At 37.5% G+C, this 12,711-nt stretch overlaps 1 protein-coding gene and 2 pseudogenes across 2 annotated transcripts; 2 read left to right on the forward strand and 1 right to left on the reverse strand.

Annotated features, from left to right (window-relative positions):
- Positions 1 to 778: 778 nt before the first annotated feature.
- Positions 779 to 1,425, reverse strand: LOC149560672 (serine/threonine-protein phosphatase 7 pseudogene; annotated as a pseudogene).
- A 4,367-nt stretch (positions 1,426 to 5,792) lies between these two features.
- Positions 5,793 to 8,554, forward strand: LOC149560673 (putative disease resistance protein At4g33300; annotated as a pseudogene). Its single transcript, XR_016363714.1, has 5 exons — positions 5,793 to 6,117; positions 6,347 to 6,757; positions 6,858 to 7,211; positions 7,292 to 7,503; positions 7,843 to 8,554. The product of XR_016363714.1 is annotated as a putative disease resistance protein At4g33300 (transcript).
- A 279-nt stretch (positions 8,555 to 8,833) lies between these two features.
- On the forward strand, positions 8,834 to 11,715 carry LOC149560674 (uncharacterized). Its single transcript, XM_089824767.1, has 5 exons — positions 8,834 to 10,098; positions 10,227 to 10,523; positions 10,635 to 10,759; positions 10,854 to 11,130; positions 11,238 to 11,715. The coding sequence occupies exons 1-3, from the start codon at positions 8,959 to 8,961 to the stop codon at positions 10,704 to 10,706; spliced, it is 1,509 nt and encodes a 502-aa protein (XP_089680893.1). The 5' UTR covers positions 8,834 to 8,958; the 3' UTR covers positions 10,707 to 10,759; positions 10,854 to 11,130; positions 11,238 to 11,715.
- Positions 11,716 to 12,711: the final 996 nt, after the last annotated feature.

Raw genomic sequence — 12,711 nt, forward strand, 5'->3', positions numbered from 1 at the left:
CGCTGCCACGTGTCGTCACTGCATCAATCCTCGCCATGTCGCTATGGTAATTTTCATGCAACTTTCGCTTGGCAAGATAGTGAGGATCGCCGGATCGAGACATGTGTCAACATCTCCTTCCATTTGAACTTGTTTGTGTTTGCCGAATTTTTGAATTTTTTCTGCAACTCGCTATGTTACTAGCCAGATTTTTTTAAATTTCTCCACTAGCAAAGTAGCAAGGTGCCGAATGCCGAATTTTTAGTTTTTCGATGACCAACTCATTGAGTTCATTTTGCTCATTATGCGTGTTCTATCAAAATTAAAATTGTTTTGCCTTCAGTTGTTGAATCATTGGTGCGGTCCGCACACGTGCCACTGCCTTTTCAAAAAGCACTATCTTGCATTCACTTTAGTTAAAGAGTTGTATTAGTTTTAAACCATTCTAAGTCTACCTCCACCAAGAATGTGGGATAATTGCATTGAGTGTTTCTCCGCCTTTTTTTTTAATCTTCTTCAATGCGTTGGTTTTATATGTTAATGGCATGGGTTTGGAAATTGCTTTTTGGCAGGGAGCTTGACATGGATGCAGTATTTGGCTATTATTTTATGGAAGTAAATTCTTTAAAAATGTATTTGTTGGGCACGTGTTCACTTGTTTGCTTCCACTCTTGTCTGTGATTGCCGGCTTTCTATGCAAATCCTTCTTCTGTTTTGGCGTTGATTTCTCCCTTGAATACTTGTTGCTGATTGCTTTTACCTTGAGCGATATGATTCTCATCAGGAAGTAATATAGGTTCTAACTCTTTCCAAGTAAGGTCTTCACTATCTCCATCCTCATACTCGACCTTGCATTAGGTCCTTCGTGTGACCTGACAATCAACTTTAAACAGTTCTTGTCTAAAAATTGTTCTGTGCAATCTGGACCCATGATAACCCAATCCCCCGTTCTGTGTTTGGAGAAAGACCTGGATGCCTTGAAGGATCTGACCAAAGCACATCACTAGGAATCAAGTTCAAACCCTCTCAAGGTGGATCAAGAACTACCTGCCAAGCTTTGGGTAATTCATCTAGAGAACCGAGCTTTAACACTTTAGAATCTGGGCCTGAGACAAACCTGTGTCCCTTCTTTCCCCTTGATCTTTTTAATGAAGGTGGCAACTCCACATTGCGAAAAAGTCCTCCATGTGCAGTGTAAACACAACCAGCAATGATAGATGCCAAAGGAAGTCCTTCAAAGCCGCCTAAACATTTACGATAAATATGTTTGCCCTGATCTCCATATTTGGCCATCACTTCCTCTTCAAAACCATAGACAGAGGTGCAAAATTTTAATTCATGATTCCCACGGAGGAGAAATACTCTGTGAGGTAGAAAAACCTTTCTTGGGAATCTCATTTGTTTTTCGTTTTGCCTTCGTAGGCATTTTCTTCTTTGATGAACCATATTTCAGTTTTCTCATCACCTCATCCATAGGTTGCTCTGCTGAATCTTGTTTGCCTTCATGCCTTGATGATTTCTCTTTTACATTACTTTTTGGCTGCTCCTTAATTTGACTAGATTATGATTTCTTTGCAGTTCTCTTCTTTCCAATTGATTTTTTGGTTGATGTTGACTTACCAGTTCCTTTCTTTGCTGCGGCTTTAGCTTTATTTAAAATTGGTGCCTTTTTATTTATGCAAAATTCTGCCCCTGCCTGCTTAGCGTGGGCCTCTTCATTCTCGAGTTTCCTTTTTATCTGTGATGTGTGAATTCCTCTCCAAGGCGTGGACTCCATTTCATCATGCAGATGGAATTCCTTTTTACATGCGTGATTTGATTTGCTAGTTTGAATGGGGTGTTTTTCTTTGGTGGATGCTCTTCACAGTCTTTTGCGTGGATTTCCTTTTGTATTGGCGCCCTTCCTTCAATGCGCAGCTGCTTCCAAAGTGCTAGCGTCTCCTCTTATGCTTCTTGCACACATACGGATCTCCTTCATTAAAACTAGCGGATGAACCTTGGTTTCTTTTATGCGTGAGACTCATGCCTTTTACTTGGAGTTGCTCCCCAACATGCCACCTGTAGTTGGCATGGTCTGCCTTTCCTTCCAGCCACGTGCTTAGCCTCTGTTTATTTTCTTTTACTTGACTGTGCTTTCCTTCTACTCCCCACACGCCTTGTTCAAAACTGTTGCTCCCTTGTCTTCACGTGGTCTTCTTGTATTTCATCTTGTACCTGCTCTAGAATCCCATGTTGCAAAAAATGGTCAATGGTAGATTGCAATACAATTTCCCATGAAAATTGGCCCCATGTCTTCAGAAGTTGTAATAATGCCTCCTTTGGAGCAAGTTGTGGGAAAATACCAAGAAGCTTCACTATCATTTCATCAATTTCAAGATCATCACCTGACCTTTCCCTTGAATTACCATTTTCCTGCAACTCAGTTTGGACAATATGGATTTCTCCCTTGTACGAACTTTCTGCTTGATTATCTGTGGATCCCATATTATTAGTGCAATCCAAAGGAACAATTTGGTTATCCATGGAACTAGAGGAGGCTTGACTGGAGGACAAGAAGCGTATGAAGGGTGCCATTTTGTTAGAGGACAAAGGCTAACAAAGCCACCTTAGCTCCATTGCTTTTGACTCAGCCCCACTTATCTGAGAACACTGCTCCTTCATTTTTCTCATAAGTATGCACTTGTTTCTAAATGATGATTGGTGCACAATCATTTCATCTTTAAAATCATCATCATTATAAACTTCCCCTTAGAACATCATAAAAAACTCACAATATTCGTGTCAATCTGATGTAATTTAGTCGGACCCTAAAGTGGGTCCGGCTAAATTTTTTTTCGTTTTCAAAGGACTGAAGTCTCAAACTGATACACTGAACATCTAATACTGATTTGAATCAAAATCCATCACTGAGACATCATTTTAACTCATTTCATCACTTATCTGCAACTTTTGACTTTCTGCTAACAGGGCCTCTCAGTTGGCTTTAAAAAACTGACCCAGACATATAACTAGGCTATGAGATCAACAATACTGAATCTCTGTTCCGCATATTCCTACCTTATTGAATCTTGTCTCTTGACGAATTCGAGATCAAAAGATATTGACCGTCAAAGTTGCTTACTCATAATTACTTGCAAGAAAACATGTCAAAAAACAACAAATTGGGTTCGAATTTGGCATTGAAAACTGGGCAAACAGACACTTGGGAAGACAAAAATTGGGATATTGGTTCACTGTCACGAGGTGAATGTAAGTCTGTGATTTGGGCTCATGACGAATAACAGGGCACAAATGGCGATCAGTCAAAGTGGGTTACTCAGAATTTGTGGATTGGAAACACAGACATAAAACATTTTTTACAAATGGAATTGACCTGGAAAAGTGTGCAAACAGATTCGTCAAGATTTAAAAACTGGCACACTTGAAGAATTTTCAGGGGACAACACAGTGGTACAATCCATTCAATATCACCAATCATGGATTAGGAGTTATAACGCCACAAACAGGGGTACTGACAAATCTGCAAATGTTGACACCAGTAAAAAGTTACAAATTGCGTTTGGAATCACGTTTGACAACTGATCAAACGAATTTGTCATGAGCTGAAACTTGAAACATAACAAGTCTCTGACATCTACAATACAACACAAAAGGAATTTTAGCATTTTGGTCAAATGGTCAAAAGTTACAACACGTCAAACAGGGTCTCCCAAAATTATGTGCGAAGTGCAAATGCACGAAAACAGTAACTGACCAACTTTGAAGGATTCAAAACCTAGTCAAATGAATTCAAAACGATGCAAAATTTGAAACATAGGTTCTCAGGTATGGATACTAGATATTCCCAAAGTGGCAGGTCATGACACAATTCTAGGTGCAAGATATTTAGATGCAAACGTAGCCTCCTGACATTGTTTGTTACTTAGTGAAAATGCATAAATGACACCAACTCAAAATAGGACTTCGCCAAACAACTTGGAATGATGTTTTAACTTCATGGAATAGGTGGAAATGCTGAATGGAGGGTGTTAGAAACATTAAACACCTTAGGGGCCTCATACTGACAGTCAGGTACGATCTCATCAAATAAGCATTTATGGGGCTTGATTTCTCAAAATTCTAAATTGTGACTAAAAATGAACCAAGCAATTTTTAGTCCTAACATGTCTATTACAGTTATTAATTTAGATAATATATTTTCTATTTTTGCAAATTTTAATCTATAAATTTGATGTGTTTCTGAAATAGCTATTAAAATTAATAACAAACATGATCAATTTTATACATTAAAATGCATAAACATATATAATCTACAATTATAGATTAATGAATTTCATAAATATGTATCAAAATTAAAGATTAAACTTAATAACAAATTTTAATAGATAAATTTTATGATTGTTTCTTTCACTTACTTATATTTTGTGACCATGACCTATTCATCGCAGACCAAGGAACTCCTAAAGTGTAAGTCATATTTTTGTCAATTCTTGTATGTGAGTGAAGTTTAGATATTTCGGAAAGGATCATGGAGCACAAGTAGTTCAAAAGTGTCATTTCAAGCTAAATGTCTTAATAGTCTTTATAAAATGTTTCAATAGTGGTGTACAAATGAATCAATTACCAAACCAAAAAGTTCAAAAATAATCCACTATTAGTACATGTCTCTTTTCAAAGTCAAAGTAATAATTAGAAGATACCTATATCAAAAACATAAGAATTAGTGTGTAATTGGACCTGTTTGCCCAAAAAACATTTACTTCAATTATGCGAGTTATGATGTGAGCAGCCATCCGGAGGGTATGGGATAAAATGAGCGCGAAAAGAGAAAAACAAAAGGACCTTCAAACGGGAGATTTTTACCAAAAAGAATCCAATTTATGTGTGAAACTAAAATAGATTGCAGGGAAATAAGCATGACCTGTAGGAAGAAATAACGATCCCACAGGTACAGTCGACTCCACTCCATTAAAAGTTCAAATTCTTCTGCATGTATTTCGTTTCTTGTAATCATTTACTGCTTTCAGTTCAGCATCTCCCATTGGAAAGGTCACGCATCTGATGCACCAATTTCTGCTTCAGTTGAGAAGTAGCTGAAATTGTAAGATTTGCATCTGTAGACTTGGTTACTTTGATTTACATAAGTTATTGCTGTGTACTTCGGACAGGATTATTGATGAGTAGAAGCTTCAAGTATGCTCCGAAACCACTGGCTCTACAGGGAACATCAATTGTAGGTTCGAATACGGCGCCCTACTTCATGTATGCTTCTAGCAGATCAAAGGCTTTATAAAATACATCTCAGCCGGGTTTAAACAAACTTGAATCGCTATTCCGAATGGAAAGCAGTGTGCCAGGTGAAGCGCACCTACAGACGAAGTAAAATAATGATTAAAATCAGTCTAGGGTTTTGATCGCTGGTCTTGCCAGTCAACGATTCAAGATGGAAGAAAAGTTGGGAACAGTTTCTTGTAACCATCTCGGACCAGAATACAATGGTCTTGCAACATCTTATGATTTTTGATCTTCAATCGATTAAATATTGTTCATGCACTTTAAATCATCCGACCGAGATTGGGCTTCAATGTATGATTCCGCATTTTTATTTTTAGTTAAGATCCCACATGGAGCTGGAGGACATGGATTAAATATAAAATCAGCAATTGGGATTCAATTTAGACTTTGCATCCTTGATTCTAAATCAGAGGACTTGTCACAGAAGCAAGCAAGAAAAGCTGCCAAATTTGAATACAGACAATTCACGCTGCTTCAATAAATACCGACACGGTTTATGATCGCTTGATTATCTTATTTAAAGAAGACGTGTATGATTAATGGCTTTGCAAAGAGACGAGATCAGGTAGCTTCATATCGGAGAGAAATTAAAGTGTTTGCTAGAGTTTCAACAATCAAATTCTGATTTTATACATACCTCTGAAATGATGAATGATTCCACGTACTCCCATAATGACCATGTTCCTGCAAAGTCTCAGTTTTACGTAGGGTTAGAAAAATGTATTTGGGATTTGAAGAGGCTTTTGTTCCAAAACGATGTGTCGGTCGTTGGCGTTCATTGCATGGGAGGTGGTGGGAAGATTACTCTCGTATTGGCTCTGTGCAATGATCTCCAAATTAAAGGTGATATGCTCTGCAAATTCTGTTCATGTTTGTCTGAATGTTTTAATCATCTAAAAATGCCAATTCTATTTTAAATTTCTGGTCTTTTTGAAGTTTCTTCTTCGCTTAATTACTTGCATGCATTATATCATAAGAAGTGCTATGCTACGCCAGTTCAGGTTTAAGGGCATCTTTACATGCATGTTCAGACATTTAGCCTTAAATACACCTTTTTTTTCATGGATTCCAGATTATTTTGACAACAATTTGATTTTTATCACGGTTTCACAATCCCCAAACCTAAAAGGGATATTAGAAACTATGCGGGGAAAAGTAGCTAAGAAGAGATTACTAGAGTTTCAGGATGTGGAAGATGCACACATTAATCAGCAGAAGTTGCTTTCGAAGCAGTCCAAGCCCTCTTTAGTTTTTTCAGATGATGTTTGGTTTAGTGAAGATTTCAAAAGAATTATTATTTGAAAGTCCGGCATTCAAGACTCTCATAACCATCAGAGACAAGTCCATCATATGCGAATTTCCCTCTTCCCAACTCTATAAATTACCATTGTTGGGCAGAGAGGATGCTCTGTCTCCTTTATGCTTCTGGGCTTTTGGACAGAAATCAATACCAAGCGATGTTGATATGGATCTAATGAAGGAGGTACGGAAATAATTGTTGTTTTCTGAGTTTTATATATATAAGAATTTGTTTGTACTACAAGGTTCACTTGTAAATTTTCATTACATTTTATGAATCGTAGGTGCAAGCAGAAAGTGACGGTCTTCCTCTTGCTCGAAAGATGATTGGTAGTTCAATGCATGGGGACCTGGATGAGGTTGGGAAGAGGACTAAAGAAGATTTCTGAGCAAGAATACACATCTGATTATCACAGAAAAAGGCTCTTTAGATTGCTGCAAACTAGTATTGATGCCTTGGACGATGTAGCCAAGGAATGTTTCTTAGACTTGGGATTATTTCCGAAGAACAAGAAAATCTGTGTTGATGCACTATTGGATATTTGGGTTTATGTACGGAAGCTACAATGATAAGATGCTTTTGACATCTTATCAGAATTTGCAATTAAAAACTTGTTAAATTTAACTAGCAATCAAAGGTAATTGTCTTTTCTTTTATATATTAGACTTCTTGTAATCATGGTTTCCAATGCTAACCTGACATGCTTGACCTTAACAGAGGAAGTGCATCAGTCTCATATGAAAATGCTGCAGAGCTATATTTTTCTCAGCATAATATACTGAGAAATATGGCTTTGAATTTAGGACAAGATGAGAATTTAAAGCACAGCAAGAGGTTGGTTATAACAAGGAAGGACTGTAGTTTGTTGGCAAAACAGGAGTTGCTTAATCATGAAGGATTTGATACCCAAATTCTTTCTATTTTCGATGGTGAGTTTACTGAAAATGTCATACACATTCATTTTGATCAAAAACATTTCTTTGAAAGAATAACCATTATTTTTAATATTCATCCTTAATGTCAACTTGTAGAATAGTTTAGAATTTCAAGCATGGTTTTCTGCATAGAATAAGATTTACATCAATGTCCCAATTTTTTGTGTAACATCAATAGTTCTTGTATCTCATCGTAAACACACGTCCTCTTTTTCGCTTATATATTTTCATTCCTAGATTCAACATCAATGTGATGAGAAGTGAACATATGTAACTAGGAGTCATAATTGATGCCCAATCTAATTGGACTTCCCTTGCAATTTATACATGCAGACTCTATGAAGGAAAATGACTGGTATGATATGGCTTCCCTGAAGCAGAGGCTCTATTGTTACTCTTTTACTTTGACAGATTGATTTCTTCCCCCATTTTTGAAATCCATGGAAAAGCTTAATTTTTTTATGGTACTCAATTGTGGTACAAAGAGGGCAACTATAAAAGGTCTAGATGTTTTATCTTCACTCACTCAACTCAAGATTGTCTGCTTGGAGAAGTTGATTTCACCCCTCCTTGAAAACCAGAGCATTGAAGCTCTGCAGAACTTAGAGAAGCTACCTTTGAGCTTATGTGAAGGATTTGGAAGTATGTAAACATTCACAAAGCTCCAAGATTTTAACCTGGACCACAACAGCGATTTGAAGGAGATGCCCCCCGGCATCTGCAATATGCTCTCCATTGTGTCGTGGTCTACCTGCCACCTGCTTCAGAATTTACCACATGATTTTGGAAATATGAGCTATCTAAGAATGGTAATATTATCTGCATTACCAGGCCTGAAAGAGCTTCCCACATCAATTGGAAAACTTGCACAGTTGGAATTCCTAGACCTTTCAATATGTGAAGGCCTGAAAGCTTAGTTACCGGATTCGCCTGTAAATGCCCGGATTTGGACTCGGGTCCGATTTGGATCCGGATCCATGTATGGATCCAGGTAGGATTTGTAAGCCGCAGATCCTTACGGATCCACGGGCAAGATTACAAATCCTACCCGGATCCTCGAGGATCCATGCGTGGATCCGCATGAATCCGTGGCAATAACCAAATAAAGAAGCAAAAACGTGGGCCTAACTTCATTTTTTAATGTTTTTTTTTTCCCCAAAGGCCCTAAACCCTAAAAATGACCCTCTAAATCACAATGCAAGTTCATTTACTCTCTATTTTGCTCTCTCATACTTGCTAGTTTGAAGTAAAGTGCTTGGATTCGAAGGAGATCGGTTGTGGAGTTTCAAATACCTTGCAAGAAGTGTTTAAGGTATGCATTTCAACCATATTCTTGAGTTCTCTCATAGATTATTGATTTATTTTTAGTTTTCCAAATTTTCAAGTTTTTGTGTAAGTCTGAAGCATGGTTTTCTTTCACTTTTTTTTCTAGATTGCAAGAATAGAACAATGAGTAGTCAAGGCTCAGTGGGTGGGAGTGGGGCTGCATCACCAAGCTTCAAAATTGATAAGGTGTCTCCTTTATGGAGACACACAACAAGAGTTGCACAATGTCTTGGGGGTGGGGCATACATATGGAAATGTAATTTTTGCAACATACAACACAGAAGCACCTATTCCCGAGTGAAACTACATTTTTTGGGCCCTGCGGGTGAAGGAATTCACATGTGTCAAGGTAGTGATAAGAAGGGATTACCAGCTGGACAAATAGCAGCGTTAGCAAAAGAGCAAGATGATGTTGATAGAGCAGTTGCAAAAGCAAAACGTCGTGCTTCCAAAACAACAAATATACCAACACCATCATCCGATCAAACAAACACAAGAACACATCTTTTTTTGCCTATGCCAACTACAAATGATGAAGATGAAGACCCATCTCCACTCACCCACAAGAGAGGCCCACTAGATAGGGCATTCCAAAATGAAAAGAGAGACATTGCTGATCACAAAGTTGGATGTTGTTTAATTGCAAATGGTGTTTCATTTAATTTTGCTAGATCACCTTATTTTAGGGAGATGGTGGAAGCAATAAATGATGCACCCCATGGTTACAAACCGCCTGGTTATGAGAAGTTGTGCACTACCATATTACATGATGAGAGGAAAAATTTAGAGGCTCAACTTCAACCAATAAGAGATTTTTGGGTTCAATTGGGTGTGTCTATTATTTCGGATGGGTGGAAAGATTGTAGAAACCGTCCATTGATCAATGTTATTGCTGTATGCCCTAAGGGGGCAATGTTCTTGAAGGCAGTTGATTGTGAAGGGCAAGTGAAAGATGCAGAATTTATTTCACGCATTCTCATTGATGCCATAGAGTCAGTGGGTCCTGATAATGTTGTCCAAGTGGTCACGGACAATGCAAAAGTTTGCAGGGCTGCAGGGATAATTGTAGAGTCTAGATATGATCATATTTTTTGGACACGATGCAGCGTCCACTCTCTCAATTTAGTGATGAAAGCAATTGGCACCAAAATAGATTGGGTGAAAAGGATATATGAGGAAGCTGAAGAGATTCAAATGTTTGTGACAAATCACCACATGTCACAAGCAATTTTTAGGAGTTTCTCAGACTTGGAGTTATTGAAGGTAAATTTTTATATTTAATATATAATTGAATATTATTGGATTCCACAATTATTAATTTTTGTTGTTGTTTACATTAACATGTTTTAATTTTTAAATGTTTTACTAACTTGACTTTAACATGTTCTTAGGTTGCTGAAACCCGCGTTGCCTCTCACACAATTGTCTTGAGACGACTTGTGAAGGTAAAAGAAGCATTGAAGCATATAGTCATTAGCCCCCAATGGGGTGTTTGGAAGAATTCCAATACAACAAGGGCTTTAAATGTGAGAAGAATGATACTAGATGAGGATTGGTGGGGTCTTGTGAGTTATATGTTGGAAATCACCGATCCAATAACGGCAATGCTTCGCTTCGCAGATAGTGATGAGCCATGCCTTGGGGATATTTATGATTCCATTGAGAGTATGCTGGAAAAAATTAAAATGGTAAGTTTTACGCTCTTTTACAACAATTTTTTATTTGAGAGATATCTAGATTCTAAAGTTTAAATTGACATATTCACTAATTATAATTATTATTCATATTTCATATCTTAGGTCATACAGAGGAGGGAGAATGATCCTGAGGACACCCTTTACAAGAAGGTGGAAATTTTTTTTCATCATTGATGGAACAAGATGACCACACCTTTGCACCTCCTTGCATATGCTCTATCCCCGAGGTACTGTAGTTCTTATCAAATGTTTGTGCTTATTTTATCCAATGTTTGTGCTATTGATATTTGATAGTGTTCAATTGTCTTTTGTTATCCCCAGGTACTATAGTGCAGATGTACTTCGCCATCCAGGTAGAGTGCCACCATTTAGAGATGTAGAGGTTGCAGATGGGTATAAGAGGGCACTAGCTAAGATATTCCAAGATCCAGAGATTGGGGCAATTGTGAGGAGTGAATTTGCTGCTTTCAACTCAAGTGAGGATTTCCACCCTATTGCCATAGCAGACCAAAGCAGGATGGGTGCCATCAAATGGTGGTACCTTCATGGGCAAGCCTTCACGTACCTCCAACCTCTTGCCATAAAGGTCCTATCCCAAGTAAGTTTGTAAAATTAAGCTTAAGGTTAACATTCTCAATTCCTTGAATTTATTATTTAATTTATTTATCTTGATTGTTGTATTGATAATTTTTAATTTCTCTTTAGGTTGCCAGCTCTTCTGCAACTGAGCGGAATTGGAGTACTTACTCCTTTATCCACTTAGTCAAACGCAACTGGTGGCTCCAAAAAAATCAGAAGACCTTGTGTTCATTCACAACAATTTGCGCTTGTTGTCACGGAAGGATCCTAAGTACAAGAAGGGGCCCGAAAAGTTTTGGGATGTAGCACCCGAGACTCCGGATTTAGATATGACCATCTGGGATCTTGTTAGATCCACTTTGATTGATGCGGATGATGAGGAGGACGATTATGAGTTAACAATCCTCTCTACTACTAGTGGTTTGGGTTCCTCTACTGATACAGATGCAGCACTTGTAGCTCATCAGTACCCCTCTGATGTGAATTTTCTTGAAAATCCATTTGATGATTAAATCAAAAACTTTAGTGTTGACTCTTGACTCTTTTATGAGTAAATCATGTTATAAACTTTAAGTTTAATGATCTATATTTTGAATGTTACAAACTTTTACTTTCAATAATTCAATGTGAATGTGTTGATTTTCTTTATAATCGTGAAAATAGATTAATTATCAATGTCATTGATCAAGTATACTAGATTCATAGATGCATACTAGAATCATAGATTTATACTATGAAATGATTTAGTTTTAGAATTATGTATATTTCTCTTATTTTTTAGTATATATATATATATATATATATATATATATATATATGCATGAATCCTCCACGAATCATAATTGGGGAAAAAAAAAATCCCGAATCCACGGATCCGATTCACGTGCCCAAATCGGATTTGTGTCACGAATCGGTAACTAAGCCTGAAAGAGCTTCCAAAGGAAATTGGATAACTCAAGAAATTAAGGGAGCTTGATATGAGAGAGTGTTCCTATTTGACTAGGTTGCCTACAGCTGTTTGTGAGCTAAATGCCCTGAAGCTTGTCACCTGTGATGAGAAGATTGGCAATCAGTGGTTCGAGGCCAAGAAAATTTCTATTCCGGAGCTTAGAGTTGAAAGCATAGAAGCACAGTTCAGTTTGGACTGGCTTGATGATTGACTTCTTTTCCATCTCTCATTGTGAAGCACCAAAAAAGATCCAGGGATCTTAACATTCTTATAAAATTTTCAATAATTTTTTATATTTACTAGCACAAATCAATGTCAAATCTAATTTTCTCTGTTCAGGGTACACAATTTATGAACTAGTGACAATGCAAGTACTCTGCTCAGTGGTCAGCAGAGAACTTCACATACAGTCCGGGGCAGAAAGAAACTAAAACAGGTCGAAGAACTTCCAAAAACATGTTACATTCATCACTCTGCCAAAAACAGCTTCAGCAAACTGAGCCAAAATCTTAGTTTTTCATTTCTTCAACCAACTGGCCTAGTTATCAGAAGCATGAAAGCCCTCCATTGCCTTCCATTCCTATCTGTACTTCTCTTTAATAGTAGAGTCGGCCCACAAAAGAAAACTGTCAGCCTATAATTTGTAACCTC

Source organism: Cupressus sempervirens, chromosome 4, assembly GCF_028749045.1.
Source record: "Cupressus sempervirens isolate cs-2001-9-10 chromosome 4, ASM2874904v1, whole genome shotgun sequence".
Classification (NCBI taxonomy): domain Eukaryota; kingdom Viridiplantae; phylum Streptophyta; class Pinopsida; order Cupressales; family Cupressaceae; genus Cupressus; species Cupressus sempervirens.